Genomic DNA, 16,516 nt, shown 5'->3' with positions numbered 1-16,516 from the left:
GGCTCTAGAGCCCCCTGGTCACCGGGTGGACGCCCCTGGACAATGGCACAGAAAGGACGGGGCTCTAGAGCCCGCTGGTCACAGCGTGGACACCCCTGGACTATGGCACAGAAAGGACGGGGCTCTAGAGTCCCCTGGTCACAGGGTGGACACCCCTGGACTATGGCACAGAAAGGATGGGGCTCTAGAGCCCCCTGGTCACCGGGTGGACACCCCTGGATGATGTTACAGAAAGGACGGGGCTCTAGAGCCCGCTGGTCACAGCGTGGACACCCCTGGACTATGGCACAGAAAGGACGGGGCTCTAGAGCCCCCTGGTCACCGGGTGGACGCCCCTGGACAATGGCACAGAAAGGACGGGGCTCTAGAGTCCCCTGGTCACAGGGTGGATGCCCCTGGACGATGGTACAGAAAGGACGGGGCTCTAGAGCCCCCTGGTCACCGGGTGGATGCCCCTGGACGATGGTACAGAAAGGACGGGGCTCTAGAGCCCCCTGGTCACCGGGTGGACGCCCCTGGACGATGGCACAGAAAGGACGGGTCTCTAGAGCCCCCTGGTCGCCGGGTGGACACCCCTGGACAATGGCACAGAAAGGACGGGTCTCTAGAGCCCCCTGGTCACCAGGTGGACACCCCTGGACTATGGCACAGAAAGGACGGGGCTCTAGAGCCCCCTGGTCACCGGGTGGACACCCCTGGACGATGGTACAGAAATGACGGGGCTCTAGAGCCCCCTGGTCACCGGGTGGACGCCCCTGGACGATGGCACAGAAAGGACGGGGCTCTAGAGCCCCCTGGTCACCGGGTGGACGCCCCTGGACGATGGCACAGAAAGGACGGGGCTCTAGAGTCCCCTGGTCACAGGGTGGACACCCCTGGACTATGGCACAGAAAGGACGGGGCTCTAGAGCCCCCTGGTCGCCGGGTGGACGCCCCTGGACAATGGCACAGAAAGGACGGGGCTCTAGAGCCCCCTGGTCGCCGGGTGGACGCCCCTGGACAATGGCACAGAAAGGACGGGGCTCTAGAGCCCGCTGGTCATAGGGTGGACACCCCTGGACAATGGCACAGAAAGGACGGGGCTCTAGAGCCCCCTGGTCGCCGGGTGGACGCCCCTGGACTATGGTACAGAAAGGACGGGTCTCTAGAGCCCCCTGGTCGCCGGGTGGACGCCCCTGGACAATGGCACAGAAAGGACGGGGCTCTAGAGCCCCCTGGTCGCCGGGTGGACGCCCCTGGACAATGGCACAGAAAGGACGGGGCTCTAGAGTCCCCTGGTCGCCGGGTGGACGCCCCTGGACGATGGCACAGAAAGGACGGGGCTCTAGAGTCCCCTGGTCACTGGGTGGACGCCCCTGGACGATGGCACAGAAAGGACGGGGCTCTAGAGTCCCCTGGTCACCGGGTGGACGCCCCTGGACGATGGCACAGAAAGGACGGGGTTCTAGAGCCCCCTGGCCTTGAGGGAGTGGGATGATCTGACATTGCCTGCAGGTTCTAGGGGTGCAGACTCCTCTGACCCTTTGAGCTCGGATCTCAGAGCGGGTCCATGGTGGGTGAAGGACGCAGGGGAGGCGGGTGCAGGTGTTTGCCAACTGAGACGTGGCCTCTGCCAAGAACAGAAACAAAGTCACAAAGTCATGGCTTTCGTGTCCGCCCGAGCTTCCTCCTCAGGGCTGCAGTTTTGCACGAGCACCGACTTTCACAGAGAAAACTCCACAGCATCCATGAGCTTCCTGACGCCCATCTCCTGGCCGCGGCGTCCTCGCCACGCAGTGCCGGCGCTCGGTCTGCGGCGTTGGGATTGATTCAGTGGAGCCGACACGTCCAAGGCCCCGTGGCGCTGCGTGAGCGCCGGCCGCTGCGACGTAAAGGGAGCAGGCCTCGGCGTAGAGCTCGGCTCATTTGCCGCGTATCTCATCCTCATGTTGTCATAGGGAAAGCCGAGAAGTCAGTGTGACTCTATTTTTATGCATTTTAATCAGAGACACAAATAGCATCAATGAGATCCATGCAATGTGTTTAAAAAAGCCGAAAATGAATAAACAACGAGGCTCTAAGAAGCAGAATTCTGTTAAGACGGGAAAGCCGTGTGGCCATCGGGTAGGGCGTGCTGGCGTGTTTGGGCGTGGTCCTGAGCGAATACCAGGCAGGAGCGCGACCAGCTCTGTCTGCAGACAGGAAGGATATCTGTCTTTGGCCCTTGCTGCCAGCTGACGCCACTGCCGGTGTGTGTCGGGACTGCACACAGCGAGCGCAGCAGGGACGTTTGGCTTTCCTCGAAACCCCAGGGACACGTCTGGCTGCTCTGAGCTCTGCTGCTCACTGATGTTGAGCAAGTAATTGAACCCTTTGAACTCAGTTTCGCCGGATGCTGAGGAAGGGAAGCAGCAGGGCCGTGGAGGGAGCCTGCAGGTGTGGGACAGCTGCCTCTCCCTGTCATGGGTCCCTCCAGGCTGCAGAGTGCAGGGCACTTGCTGACGGTCCCCGTCTGTCCTGCTCCCGGAGATCCTGGCGCACCGGGCTGGATGGGCTGCAGGCAGCTCCTGCTGTGGGATGCAGCCGGCCCACGTCTGTCAGTCTGTCTGTCTGTCTCCCACTGGTGTCCACCACGCCTCCAGCCCCACTGCCATGTGCGACAGAGTCTCCCTGCCTGCAGTGTTCATCCAAAGGTGAAATAAACCTAAACTCTTCAGGGATCCCCGAATATGCATATGGGAATATGAATATGGGAGAGGACGGACCAGTGGCAAGTGTCCCCTTCCATCTTCCAAGGCCGCGAGAATCCCCTGGGCCCGTCTGCTCCCTCGGGCAGCCTCCCTGCGCCCGCCTGCCGTGTGCCTCTGCGGGTCGGGCAGCCTCTGCCTGGCTCCCCATGCGCTGTAGCTGTGTGCCCCCACGGGGCGTGCTGTGGGCCAGGACACATTTGTTCCTTTCTAGAACCTACACAGCTCTCCAGCGCAGCCGGCGCTGGCTGCGGATTTGCCGACCGCGGCTGACGGCCATTTTCTGCTGTGTGGTCAGGGCTGTCCGCATCCCAGAGGGGTCCAACGGTCAGCACCCAGGGGGCGGCAGCTTCTCCCTGAGCTCCCTTCCTCGAGCACCATCCAGCATTGACTGTCCTCGTCCAAGCATGTCCGTCTGAAATGGGAAACTGAGCCACAGCTTTCTCTGAGAGGATGAGGCCTCTGCCCCTCTGTTGGTATCTCTGTGCGTCGGTTGCACAGAAGCCCTGGGCGTGGTGGCCGTGGTGGCCACGGTGGCCGTGGTGGCCACGGTGGCCGTGGGCATGGTGGCCGTGGTGGCCGTGGTGGCCACGGTGGCTGTGGGTGTGGTGGCCTCGGTGGGTCGTCCCTGCACTGGGCTGCACTAGGTGCTGTTCTCGTGGCCGAGACCGTCCTCCCAGCCACAGCTCCCCAAGAGATGCCGCCACTGTCCACATGTTCCAGGCAGAGATGACGGAACTTGCCGGGTCTCCCGGCTTTGGGTGGAAAAGCCCGATTCCTAGTCTGTGTTCCCAGCTCTGACGCCAGACTCCTGCCCTCAGGTGTAGCCCTGGTGATTGTCTTACGTCTTCCCCGTGTAGTTTCTTCATTTGCAAACAGTGACAGGACCCACTCTCTGGGGTCGTGACGGGGACTAACACATGTGAGGGTCGGGGCATGTCTGTAGTGCACGCTGAGCTGCCTGTGAGCCTGCCGGTGAGATGGCACAAAACCTGGGACCTGAGCCAGCCAGAGGCAGAGTAGTGCGTGGGCCAGGCCAGGTGCTGGGGGACGCTGCCCAGGTGGGAGGACGGAAGGGCTGAGAAATGGGGAGGGCACAGAGCCTCTGAGGGCACCTGAGGTGGGCACCAGAAGTTGGCAGACAGGACCCCACCGCGTCCCGGCCGCTGACAGGCTTGGCAACAGTGTTACCAGCTCATCGGAAGCCGGGAGCAATGTCTGTTTGTTTTGTTCTGAAAGTGCCAGGACAAGCGGTCAGTCCCGTGAGTTAGGTGAGAATCCCCTGGGCTGAGCGTGCAGCCCAGGGGTGTCACGGCAGGCGGGGTCCAGAGGCCTGCGGTGCGGGTGACACACGGGCCACCACTGCCCGCGTGGTGCCGCGTGCTGGTCCTCGGCCTGGGGGCCCGGGCCTGGGGCTGGGGCCGGGGCAGCCGGAGGTTCCCGCGCAGAGTCTGCGTCTCACCCGAGGGTGTGGGGAGCCCGGTGCTCTGCGGTGTCTGCGCAGGTCGAACGAAGTCGGTTAACAGGTCGCCGCCGCCCCTCGAGTGCAGGGAGCCCGCCCTCACCACGCCGCTGGCGTCAGCTCACGCGCAGACTCGGGTTTCCGTTAGCGCGCAGGGAAGCAAGGAGTCTACACAGGAAGGTAGTTACACAGTCAACTCGGTTCTTAATCCTGAACGAGGCTTTAGTCGAAACTGCTAAAAGCTTTAGTTGAAGGAAGAAGGGAAAGCGATTCTGTGTAGGCTTCTCGCTAACTTAGGATGTGGTAGGAAATTGAGCAGGGAGTCGAAGCCTGCAAAGTCGGGCTGGGAGGGTCCCACGAGCGACTCCAAGTTGCAAAATAAACTGGCCACAGTTCAAGGTGAAGCGCAGCCAGCACTGAGAACTCTTTGTCTTGTTCCGAGTGGCATTTCAAGGCAGATTCACAAGTATCATTGTAGCTGTTAATGGCCATTAACCCTTTCCTTTCTTCAGGGTTCTCGTCGAGAGCTCTGCGCGCGTGGAGTGAGCGTCTGTCCTCCTGAGCCGTGCCCAGCAAGCTCTCGTCCTTGCAGGACCCCTTCTCCCGACAGCTGAGGGGGCGGCTTCAGAGGCCACGGCATGGACCAGCGGGAGCCGCCTCAACCACCCGCTCCTGAAGGTAACGGATCTTTCCGGGAGCCATGTCCCTGGTGGGTTGTGGTGTGTCCAGGCTCTCACCGAGGACTCTGGGCACTGGTGTGGGCTGGGTGAGAGCTTCTTGGGGAGAAAGATGAGGCTCTGTTGGGAGCCTGGGCCACATGCCCCTGTGCCCGCCACATCCCTGCCTGCACCTGCCATGTCCCTGCCTGCACCCTCCATGTCTCTGCCTGCACCTGTGATTTCCCTGCCTGTACCTATGATGTCTCCCCCACACCTCCCATATCCCTGCCTGCACCTGCCGTGTCCCCCTGCACTTGGGTGTCCCACTGTGAGCCTCTCATGCTCCGGGTAGGTGGAGCCGGTGGGGCTGGAGGTGACCAGCCGTTGCCATCAAATTCCTTTAGTGCACCCCTTAACATGCTCAAACCGGAGGGGGGACATGGTTAAAGAATGGAGGACTTCCTAGTTTAGAGGCTACATTTAGGATTAAAAAAAAAAACAAAACAATAAAACAGGCAGCTTGCCTGAGGCCAGCCTTGTATCACCAAACCACACGCCTGTCCACACCTGCCAAGTGCTCCTGTCCTGCCGGCAGGTGTGGCCTGGCCTCTCTACTTGCGCCTGGATCCACAGCTGGGTGCCAGGGGCCCGGTGGTCTGGGGCCAGCGCCCACCCCGCCCAGTCTGCGCCTGGTTTCCCCTGGCCAGAAGCTCACTAGGGCTGTGGGCAAGTGGAAATCCCACAGTTCACTGCTGGTAATGTTTCACCAGAAAAGTCTCCTGGGGCGTCTGTGGCAAGACCCTGGGAGCTTGGGTGGCACTGAGGAGGCCGCTGCAGGCCGGCTCGGCGGAGTCTTGTGGGAGGGGGAGCCGGGCTCTGTTTCCTTGGCAGACGGCCGCGGTGTGGAAGGCTATGGTTCAGTGACACCGTGGCAGCCACACGTGACTTCCTAGTTAATTAGCTTTTGTGACAAGGAAAGCTGGGGTCTTTTCTGATGTTTGGTCATATTTTAGTTATAATCCCCCCATTATCATGTAAAACTATCCCCTAAAAAATGCCCTTGAAGATAAAGAAAGAAGAGGCAGAAACTAATCTGACTTCTCACCTGGCACCTGGTGCTTGTGTTCTGGGTCATCACTTTTCTGGGTTTTAGTTGATTACATTTTTAAGTGATTACATTACATTTTAAGTGATTATATTTTCTACATCATTGCAGTCATTGGATATATATTGTTTTGAGTGTATGTTTTTATATCCTGCTTCAAAGTTTTTATTTTGTAAGTATTTGGTTACTGTCATTTTCAAGGGCTGCATAACGTCCTGTCGATCCCATTGTTGTGTGTTTGGGTGGGAAAATTCTTGATTCTAAGCCCATACCTTTTATCAGGAACCTGCGCCTCCTCTAGAAACTTCCTGGGCAGCAGGTGAGTGCTGGCCCGTGCGTCCAGGCCTCCGTGTCCATCCTCTGTGCAGACACGGAACTGGAGCAGCCCCTTCCACACGCGTGTGCGGGGACTCACGGAGCTAACGTCTGTCAAGTGTCTAGAAACGAATCAGGCTGGCCCGGGAGGACTGAGAAAATCCATGCAGAGGATGATCTGGGATTTTTTTTTTTTTAATCATGCTAGAAAATGCTCGGGTATTCAGAATGCAAAACTCAACAGTTTTGTGTTTTTTAAAGCCCCACCACCAGCTAAAGCCTTTTTCTAATTAATAGCAAAATTCCAACGCAAATTATGTGAGGGGAGAAGAAAGCAGTACTGTTGCCATATTAATGTTGATTCACAAAATATTCAGTCACCAAATGCCTGTTGGCTTCCACAGGGAGCTTAGACAAAAGCTGACGCCCACACCGGCCTGGCAGTGGGTGGGCCCCAGAGCGGCCCCCGCCAGGGCCTGGCATTGCCCCTGGGGGACATCCTTGTTTCTGGGGGTGCCTCCTTCCGCAGAGCAGCTGGGAACCACAGTGACACCCAGAGCAAGAAGTGACGATGAATGGCCTCTTGCTGGTGAAGCTGTTTGCAGCCTGCTGCTTTCTAAAGGACTTTTTTTAAACAAGAAAAAGAATTAAACAATCAGACTTTGTTTGAAATAAGAGAAAAATCATATCTTGAATCAAGCTTTCATACTATACTCAAAGATGGTCTGAAAGGCCCCAGGAAAATAATGCTTAGCTTTTGTCTCTGAACTTAAACATCCCTTTAATCTCTTTTCGTAGGGTGTTAATCTGCCCCATGTCTTTGCAAGCTGCTTGTGGGTCTGAGCAGTCCATGAGGGTCGTCTCAGCGGGGAGGGCCTGGGAGGGGCAGCCGCTCTGGTCCTCCAGAGGTGCTGGGACCACAGCCGGCAGGTCTCAGCAGCTCACAGAATAGATATTTTCTTAAATAAAACAGGAAACCTGAGTGCGGCATCACGTCCTGCGTGACATCACAGCATGGGGGCAGGATTGCTGGGTTAGACGGCCCTCCTCCTCGTTGGCTTGCTACACCGTTAAGCTTTGCTTTTTCCCGTTTAATTTCTAAGTCCAAGGTATATGTATTTAAACCCTGAAAAGTTCTTTTCTGCCTCCCTCTTTCGTTTTCTTTTCCAGCTGCGAGTTGTGAGACCTACTGAAAGGAAGTAAAAAATGGTGACACAAAATTCTAAGATGCGGATTTTCGCAGTAATATAGCTAATTTCCGCACAGAGGGGCTCGGCATCTATGCTGTATGCCTGTGTCTGTCTGTCCCCTTCGTCTTTTTCTGGCCTTTGTCTTTGTACAGGAACGTGAGGATGTATGTTAACACTGTGATTTATGCTCTTTTAAACCCTAGAAAACGACGTGCAGTACGATCCCAATAACAATGAGGAGGACGAGGGGGAACAGTTCGACTTTGACAGTGGAGACGAAATCCCAGAAGCCGACAGACAGGCCCCCTCCGCGCCTGGCGCAGGGACCTCGGCTGTGGAGGAGGCGGCCTCCCCGCCAGGTGAGTCCCAGGCGGCTGGTGCGGCCTGTGCGCAGTGCGATGGGCTCCCGCGTCTCCTATTCGCCCGCCTGGCTGAGAGCCGGAGGGAAAGGACGGTTTCTAGGAGCGGGAGACTCTCGATGTCTCCACGGTGTGCTCCAAACGGCTTTTCTGAGGTCTGTGGCGTTTCTTTCCTGCGTCCTGTTTTCCAAAGTTTTTAGTCTTGTCTCTATTTATATTTTGCAAAGAAAATGTTTTGCTGTTTTCCGATAAAAGTTGCCTCATCGCTGTGTCACTGTATTACGTGGACTCTTGAAGCCTTTGGGAGTGAATTAACTGGAGGGTTTATGGCCTTAAGTCTGCGGGTGGTTGGGCGCTTTTACGCCGACCAGACACACTGCTTGGACCACGGCGCGGCCGGCGGGAGGACCAGCACCAGGTCTTCTTCTCGGCGCTAAGCCCCCTGGGGTGGCCAGCGATGCCCTCACGGCCTACACCCCCTGGACCAGCCGTCGGGGGCGCCGCCGGGCGGGGTGCCGCCCCCCAGGGGCTCTGAGGCCGCCTGTGATGCTCTGGGAGTGTCCAAGGGCTCTCCCGTGGGACTGAGGGAGGGATCCCCACCTCCGTCTTGCTCGCGCCCAGCAGGGGTGTCCCTGCGCCCAGGAGGGGTGTCCCCTCGCCCAGCAGGGTGTCCCTGCGCCCAGGAGGGGTGTCCCTGCGCCCAGGTGGGTGTCCCTGCGCCCAGGTGGGTGTCCCTGCGCCCAGGAGGGGTGTCCCTGCGCCCAGGTGGGTGTCCCTGCGCCCAGGTGGGTGTCCCCGCGCCCAGGTGGGTGTCCCCGCGCCCAGGAGGGGTGTCCCCGCGCCCAGGAGGGGTGTCCCCGCGCCCAGGAGGGGTGTCCCCGCGCCCAGGAGGGGTGTCCCCGCGCCCAGGAGGGGTGTCCCCGTGCCCAGGAGGGTGTCCCTGCGCCCAGGAGGGGTGTCCCTGCGCCCAGGAGGGGTGTCCCCGCGCCCAGGAGGGGGTGTCCCCTCGCCCAGGTGGGTGTCCCCGCGCCCAGGAGGGGGTGTCCCCTTGCTCAGGAGGGTGTCCCCGCGCCCAGGAGGGGTGTCCCCGCGCCCAGGAGGGGTGTCCCCGCGCCCAGGAGGGTGTCCCCGCGCCCAGGAGGGGTGTCCCTGCGCCCAGGAGGGGTGTCCCTGCGCCCAGGAGGGGTGTCCCCTCGCCCAGGTGGGTGTCCCTGCGCCCAGGAGGGGTGTCCCCTCGCCCAGGTGGGTGTCCCTGCGCCCAGGAGGGGTGTCCCCTCGCTCAGGAGGGGTGTCCCCGCGCCCAGGAGGGATGTTCCCGTGCCCAGGTGGTGTGTCCCCGAGCCCAGGAGGGGGTGTCCCAGTGCCCAGGAGGGATGTTCCCGTGCCCAGGAGGGGGTGTCCCGCGCCCAGGAGGGATGTTCCCGTGCCCAGGAGGGGTGTCCCGCGCCCAGGAGGGGTGTTCCCGTGCCCAGGAGGGGTGTCCCGCGCCCAGGAGGGATGTTCCCGTGCCCAGGAGGGGTGTCCCCTCACCCAGGTGGTGTGTCCCCGTGCCCAGGAGGGGTGTCCCCGCGCCCAGGTGGTGTGTCCCCGCGCCCAGGAGGGGGTGTCCCGCGCCCAGGAGGGATGTTCCCGTGCCCAGGAGGGGTGTCCCGCGCCCAGGAGGGGTGTTCCCGTGCCCAGGAGGGGTGTCCCGCGCCCAGGAGGGATGTTCCCGTGCCCAGGAGGGGTGTCCCGCGCCCAGGAGGGATGTTCCCGTGCCCAGGAGGGGTGTCCCCTCACCCAGGTGGTGTGTCCCCGTGCCCAGGAGGGGTGTCCCCGCGCCCAGGTGGTGTGTCCCCGCGCCCAGGAGGGGTGTCCCCGCGCCCAGGTGGTGTGTCCCCGTGCCCAGGAGGGGTGTCCCCGCGCCCAGGTGGTGTGTCCCCGAGCCCAGGAGGGGCTGTCCCCGGGCCCAGGAGGGGTGTCCCCTCGCTCAGGAGGGGGTGTCCCAGTGCCCAGGAGGGCTGTCCCCGCGCCCAGGAGGGGTGTCCCTGCGCCCAGGTGGTGTGTCCCCTCGCCCAGGAGGGGGTGTCCCTGCGCCCAGCAGGGGTGTCCCCTCGCCCAGGAGGGGGTGTCCCTGCGCCCAGCAGGGGTGTCCCCGCGCCCAGGTGGTGTGTCCCCGAGCCCAGGAGGGGCTGTCCCCAGGCCCAGGAGGGGGTGTCCCAGTGCCTAGGTGGTGTGTCCCCGAGCCCAGGAGGGCTGTCCCCAGGCCCAGGAGGGTGTGTCCCCGCGCCCAGGTGGGGTTTCCCCGCGCCCAGGTGGGGTTTCCCCAGGCCCCTGGAGGTCGTTTGCCAACGAGTCCCTTTTGCATCCTCCAGGAGGGGAAGACGGAACCACAGGGGACAGCATCGCTGCAGCAGAACCTGTTCAACTCATGGTCCCGGTGAAAGTGAACCCGTATTCCGTTATCGACATCTCGCCGTTCCAAGAAGATCCCCCGCCAAACCCAGACGGCAGCGTGGAGGAGGAGGGTGCGGGTCTGGTGGTGCCCAGCGGGTACGCGGTGCCCGTGCCCTGCGGCTACGCCGTCCCCTCGAGCCTGCCCCTGCTCCTGCCCGCCTACTCCAGCCCGGTCACCGTGCGCGCAGTGTCGCTAGACGAGGAAGGTACCGCGCCCCTCCCCCGCGCCGCCTGCTCTCAGGGCGTCGGCCGGCCCCTCCCCCCAGCTTCAGGGGTTGGTTTGCAAAGTTGGAAAGTGAGCCCCACATTCAATTTCTTCTATGGCAGGAACATAGTTACAGAAGGGAGTCAGAGTGTGTTGTTTGGAGAACCTTGAAATAAGGTCTGGTCCCCTATGCGGTGGCCCTTGTGTCAGGGAGGACCGACGTGGGAAATCCTGCCCCACCACACGCGCACCGCGCCTCCTGTGCTTTCTGGCCCTTGTCACTTGCTAGACTGGTCACGTTCTCGCCGGTTCTAGCGTCATCCGCGATCGCAGATTCGGGCTCTTGGCGGTCAGGGTCTGTCCAGCTGTCTCCATTCCGGCCGAGGGGACCTGGGGGAGGGCCTGTCGGGCCCAGTGAGCGCCGAGGGTGACCTGGGCAGGGCGGGAGGGAGGAGGGCGCGGAGAGGGTGAGGAGGGCAGCGTCCGGTCTCCCTGCCGAGGGCTCAGAGTAGGGGCGGGTGGCCGGCCGCACAAGCGCCTTCCTTCCTCTCCCGCCTCGGAGAACACGGCCCTGACAGGTGTGGTCGTGGCCCTCCGCCGCCACCTCCGCTCAGGAGGAGCAGCCCCCGTGCGGGCCTCGGGTTTTCCCGGGAGGCCGGTGGGAATCCGGTGTGCGGCGTTGCCCTGACGGAAAGCGGCGGCGCGGGAGACGGAGACCGCAGCTCTCGCTGTGTGAACACCCGGTGGGAAGGCCCTTCCTTTCCAGTTATTAGCAACTGAGGGCAAAGCCTTCCTTAAAGGCAAATCTTCATTTTTGAATTTGGGAAACCCACAGAGGGTTTTCGGGGTACGTGTTTCCCGCGCTCGTTCCTGCTGGGCTTGGCGGTGACGCGGGGCTCACCGCGGGCGCGGCGCTGTGCTGCAGCCGTCAGAAGTGAGGACCTTCCGAAGTTAAGGGTGCGTGGGTTGTGGAGAGTTTGCGCCCCGCTTAAGGAAGGCATATTTATTTTTAAAGTAATTTGCTTATTTTTAAATTACTTGGTTATTTTAAATGATCAAACTTCATTTAAGGTAATTTTAAAAAATAATCTAGCATGATTTTTAAAACAACTCCTTATTTTTGTATTGTTGACCTAGAGCCAATCATAAAACTCTGCTGTAACAAAGACTCTTGTTAGTCCCCTGGTAGAGGAACAAGTGACCTGTGTTTGCCTTCTGATCCTTCAAGGGGAAATGAGTGGACTGACCTCTGTCCTGAGGTGTGGGAAAAGCCTGGATTCTGGCCTCGAGCCTGGGTTCAAAGTCCGCCAGTCTTCCTGCAGGGACAGCCCTGCGGCTTCCGCTCGCCTTGTCCGAGGTCCTCCCGGCCCCGCAGGGCTGTCCTGGGCGCACCTCCCAGCCGGGCAGAAGGTTCTGGCGCTGCCTTGAGCGCAAGCCTGGACGCACGGGGGAGCCGGGGCTTAGCGTTTTCCTGCTGACCGAGGCCAGTTCAGGTGCTCCGGGCAGCGAGAGAGGACCGTGAGCTCGGCCCCTTCCCCACCTCGAGGTGTCGTGCGCCCTGCACCGGGACGGGGTCCGAGCTGCTCTCTGGGCCGCCCCGGGCTGGCTCCTCTGCAAAGCGAGTGTGCTGCCAGCCAGCACGTCCCACTGCTTCAGCTTTGGGGCACATTTTCGTGTTTCAAGGGGTTACTTGGGTGGTTCTTGGAGGCCGCGGAGTGTGGTGGGAAGAGCAGTTTTTGGAGCAGGCCAGTTTGCTTTCGGATCCCGGCCCTGCCTCTGACTAGACGCGGGCCCTTGGGAAGACGCGGCAGTTTTCCGTGGCCTAGAAAACCGAGCGTGTGGATGCCCGTGGGGCTTGTGTCGTGCTGTCCAGCAGATCCCTCCTGTCTGTCTCCACGTGTCTGTCTCCACGTGGCATCCGGCCATGTGGCCGCGCCCGGCGTGACCAGGAGGATGGGCCCGTGGCTGAGCTCTCCAGGCCGTGCAGCTGAGCTCCGCTTCCCGGACTCTGGGTCCGCTGCCGCAGTGCGCAAGGGCTTAAGAACCGGTGTTAGCCACGAGATAAATGCCATTCAGAAGGCGTTTCATGGTCGCTGTCCAGCGTAGCGACTAACACCTGGCCACCGCTGAGCGTTTGGCTCTCCTTCCAAGCTGGGCACCCGGGCGGCGGCAGAGCCATGGGAGGACCTGGCGGGCCGTGCACAGGCGTGCAGCCGTCCGGGCTCTCCTCAGCTCCCGCCCAGCCCTCGAGGCCGAGGGGTCTCTTCCTGGCTCCGCACACTCCTCGGGTGGCTCTGATGGTCCTGTTGTGTCCCTCTGCAGGGACCTGCGCTGTGGCCTTTGCCACAAGCTCACCACCTGCCCTGCCAGCCGCAGGCAGTGGTGGGAAGGGAACCCCACTGGGGCCTGGCCGGTGTGTGTGTGAGTGTGTAGGTATAAGAGTTTGGTTGTCAAATGTCACAAGCTTAATGAGTTCTCCCTTGGAGATCTTCAGGGGTTGCAGCAGACAGCCCTTCAGATAAATCACAAACGTGGCTTCCCACAAACACGTAAGGGATGGGAAAGAATATTCTGTTGCTGCTTAGCTCTGGCCTGGTGTATCCATGTGCCTGGGTGTTATTCATTGCTCTTTCCCAAGCCCTCATGTTATCATCTTGCATCTTGTTCTGAATACATTTTATTTAAAAGCTAAACATTTCTAAATTTATCAGTTAATCTGTATGCCAAGATAAGCCTATTGTTAATAAGAAATGGAAATATGAAATCATTTTGAGCGTAAACAGTCAACTTTAGGCTGGGCCCGGTGGCTCACACCTGTAGTCCCAGGACTTCAGGAGGCCAAGACAAAAGGATCTCTCGAGCCCAGGAATTTGAGACCAGCCTAGGCAACGTAGTGAGACCCCATCTCTACAAAAAGTAGAAAAATTAGCTGTGGTGTGGTGGTGCACGCCTGTAGTCCTAGCTACTTGAGGCTGAGACAAGAGGGATGGCTTGAGCCCAGGAGTGTGAGGCTGCAGTGAGCTGTGATCACACCACGGCACTCCAGCCTGGGTCACAGAGTGAGGTCCTCTCTCAAGAAAAAAATTAAATTCATAAACATTTCTATCCGTCATAAAACAGCATCAATTTTGCCCTTTCCTCGCAGAGACACCAGAAGTCACAGAAGACCAGCAGTCTAATTCTCTAAGCTCCGAGGACCCTCCAAACAGGTAACTCCATCCGCCTCACACGCTCCTTCTGAGCTCGCGCCTTTGTCCCGGGCTGTGGGCCAGCTGCTCCGGCTCCCTGCCTCCTCCCCGGGTTCCTGAGGCTCCTGGCCCTGGCGTTGGGCTCACACGCACCTCGCCCCCGGTGTCCCATGGGGCACTCAACGTCAGCAGCAGAGTGAGGAGAAGAACCGAGTTTATTTCAGGCATCACATTGCACTGGCCAAGTGTGACTGTGACTCTTGGCCCTGTTGTTGGTTTCCACACTGTTTTGGTCATTCAGGCCAGCCCCGTGACAGGCCAGACGTCCCTGTGTGAGACTATAGAAGGTGCCTGGGGTGCCTGGGAGCAGCTCTACCCTGACTAGGGTCCCCCAGCCCAAAGTCAGAACTGTGTCAGAAAACACATCCAGCCAAGAGGTTTTATTTTTTTCTGTATAAAATTAAAACTCAGGCTGGGCGAGATGGCCAATGCCTGTAATCCTAGCACTCTGGGAGGCCGAGGCAGGAGGATCACTCAAGGTCAGAAGTTAGAAACCAGCCTGAGCAAGAGCGAGACCCTGTCTCTACTGACAATAGAAATAAATTAATTGGCCAACTAAAAATATATAGAAAAAATTAGCCGGGCATGGTGGTGCATGCCTGTAGTCCCAGCTACTTGGGAGGCTGAAGCAAGAGGATCACTTGAGCCCAGGAGTTTGAGGTTGCTGTGAGCTAGGCTGACACCACGGCACTTTAGTCCAGCAACAGAGTGAGACTCTGTCTCAAAAAAAAAAAAAAAAAAAAAAAGTTAGCGGTGGCCTGTTATGCCCAGCACTTCAAAACTCACCATGAAAAATTGGTGTGTGGAAAGGACAAATGGTTTTGAAGAAGAGGAATGTTGAATGTGGTGTGAAAATCACCTCCCATGACTTTCAGAAGTGTGAAGTGTTTGAAACATATGCAAACAATCAGGAATAATGTAAAATGCCATTCACATTTGCTCCAGGTTTCTGTCTTTTTTTCTTACCTTTTTGGGGGGTGACTTTTTGTTTTGATATGATTTTAAATGTGAAAAGTGCAAGAACACGGCTCTTCTCTGTGGCAAACCCCTGCCGTGCGCAGGGCCACGCCCTGGCCTCATGACCCTGAGGTGCGTGGTGTCGGCGTCTGGACGCCTGCTCCTGCCCTCCTCACCCTGCCGTCCCGATGTTTGGGGCTGGTTAGGACTTTGGCACAAGTGGCAGTGGGGGAGGGGTGGTGCTCCGTGCCTTGTAACCAGCTAGATGTTAGCGCCTCTCCCCACAGGTGGGTTTTCTGGGGTGTCCCTGCATGTCTGGGGGGCTGCCCTCCTCCCGTCCCTGCCTTCCAACTCCGGCTCTCACACGCTGCCGCTCGGTCTGCTCCCAGCAGGACGCCGGCGTCTCTCCGCCTGACTGGCGCCTCGTCCCCTCTGTGAGCGTCTGCGCCTCTCACGGGCCACGCTCAATGTGTCCCATGGCCCTGAACTCGTCATTCTTCTGGGTAGAGCGCTCCCATGGCTTCCGTTGCCCACGGCCCCAAACCCACGTCTTTCACGGTGGCCTTGTGTCCGTCTTTGGCGGTGGGGAGGCCGAGCCTCCTGGTGTCCCACCCCAGCAGCGGGGCCGCCTAGGAGGCCCCCAGAGAGGCCACTGAGAACCAGGGACAGTCAGGCCTCTGGCAGCAGGGACCGTGTTTCCGCTGCACCCCAGTCCCGGCGCTGTGCTGTGCGCAGGCTTGGCATTCTCAAACGCGCATTCGTAGAGACTCAGAGATGGAGACTTGAGCTTGGGGTGTCCAGTGACACCATCTGGGAAAATGCTTAGTGCACATGCACATGTGTGCTTACAAACATGTATATGTGCACACATATATATTTACACACACATATACACACACATATTTATATACATTTATATTTATACACATATATTTACATGCACACACATATATTTACACACACATTTTTACATACATTTATATCTACACACATGCACATAGATATATATTTACACACACATTTACACACAAATTTACATACACATTTATATTTACACACATATATTTACACATACATTTACACACATATACTTACACACATGTATATTCACACACATATTTACATACATATATTTACACACATGTTTACACACATACTTGCATACACATATATTCACACACATATCTACACACACACTGAGGCCATCCAGCAAGCTGATGGAGGGTCGGGTCATTCTCCACGTTCTGACCCCGTCTGTCTCCCCAGTGAGGACCACGCGGGCAGAGACGGCAGCACGCTGGCACAGTGGGCAGCGGATCCGGCCAACACAGCCTGGATGGAGAGTAAGTCCTGCCAGCAGCGGCAGGGACGGGGTTCGCTTTCCTCCCGCCCCAGATCAGATCTGAAGCTTTAAAATGGGCTCGTTCGTTCCCAGCGTTGGGAAACGCTGAGCTCGAGAAGCTTCGGGGCCTCTCATGCGTTCTCACGCCCACCGAGGCCTGTCCCGCCCTCCTTCCCTGCTCCCCGTCACACCAGGTTTGTTTCTGGACAACAGTTGTGGATTCAGGGACAGACACACTTGACTCGCAGCCCATGACTGTCCCCATGTCGTCCCTCCGTCCCCGGCAAACGTGTCATTGAACACAACCGCAGGACTCCCTACCAGTGACATTTCACACTGGCCCATGCAGAGCGACGCCCACCTCCCCAACAAGACGTTCTGCCCCACAACGGCTGCTTGGCTGGTGTGCCGCTGGCTGCGCTGGGAAGCTCCTTGCACGGTCATGGGTGGCGGGGACCCTGGCGCATCTGGCTGCAGCTGCACCCCGTCTGGCAGCTGCACCCCGTCTGTGC

General features: G+C 59.1%; 1 protein-coding gene across 5 annotated transcripts in view; it reads left to right on the top strand.

Moving 5' to 3' along the window:
• Window positions 1–16,516, top strand: part of ARHGEF10 (Rho guanine nucleotide exchange factor 10) — an 86,152-nt gene that overhangs the window by 12,201 nt on the left and 57,435 nt on the right. For all 5 annotated transcript variants that reach the window (XM_012788812.2, XM_075997286.1, XM_075997285.1 and 2 more), the window contains exons 2-6: window positions 4,701–4,866; window positions 7,661–7,816; window positions 10,171–10,458; window positions 13,603–13,666; window positions 15,929–16,005. In XM_012788812.2, the coding sequence (XP_012644266.2) occupies window positions 4,827–4,866; window positions 7,661–7,816; window positions 10,171–10,458; window positions 13,603–13,666; window positions 15,929–16,005 (625 nt within the window). In that variant the 5' untranslated portion in view covers window positions 4,701–4,826. The remainder of the gene's footprint in view (window positions 1–4,700; window positions 4,867–7,660; window positions 7,817–10,170; window positions 10,459–13,602; window positions 13,667–15,928; window positions 16,006–16,516) is intronic.

Source organism: Microcebus murinus, chromosome 24 (assembly GCF_040939455.1).
Source record: "Microcebus murinus isolate Inina chromosome 24, M.murinus_Inina_mat1.0, whole genome shotgun sequence".
Classification (NCBI taxonomy): Eukaryota; Metazoa; Chordata; class Mammalia; order Primates; family Cheirogaleidae; genus Microcebus; species Microcebus murinus.
Note: the sequence above shows the minus strand (reverse complement) of the source record. Positions and strands in the feature narration are given on the sequence as shown.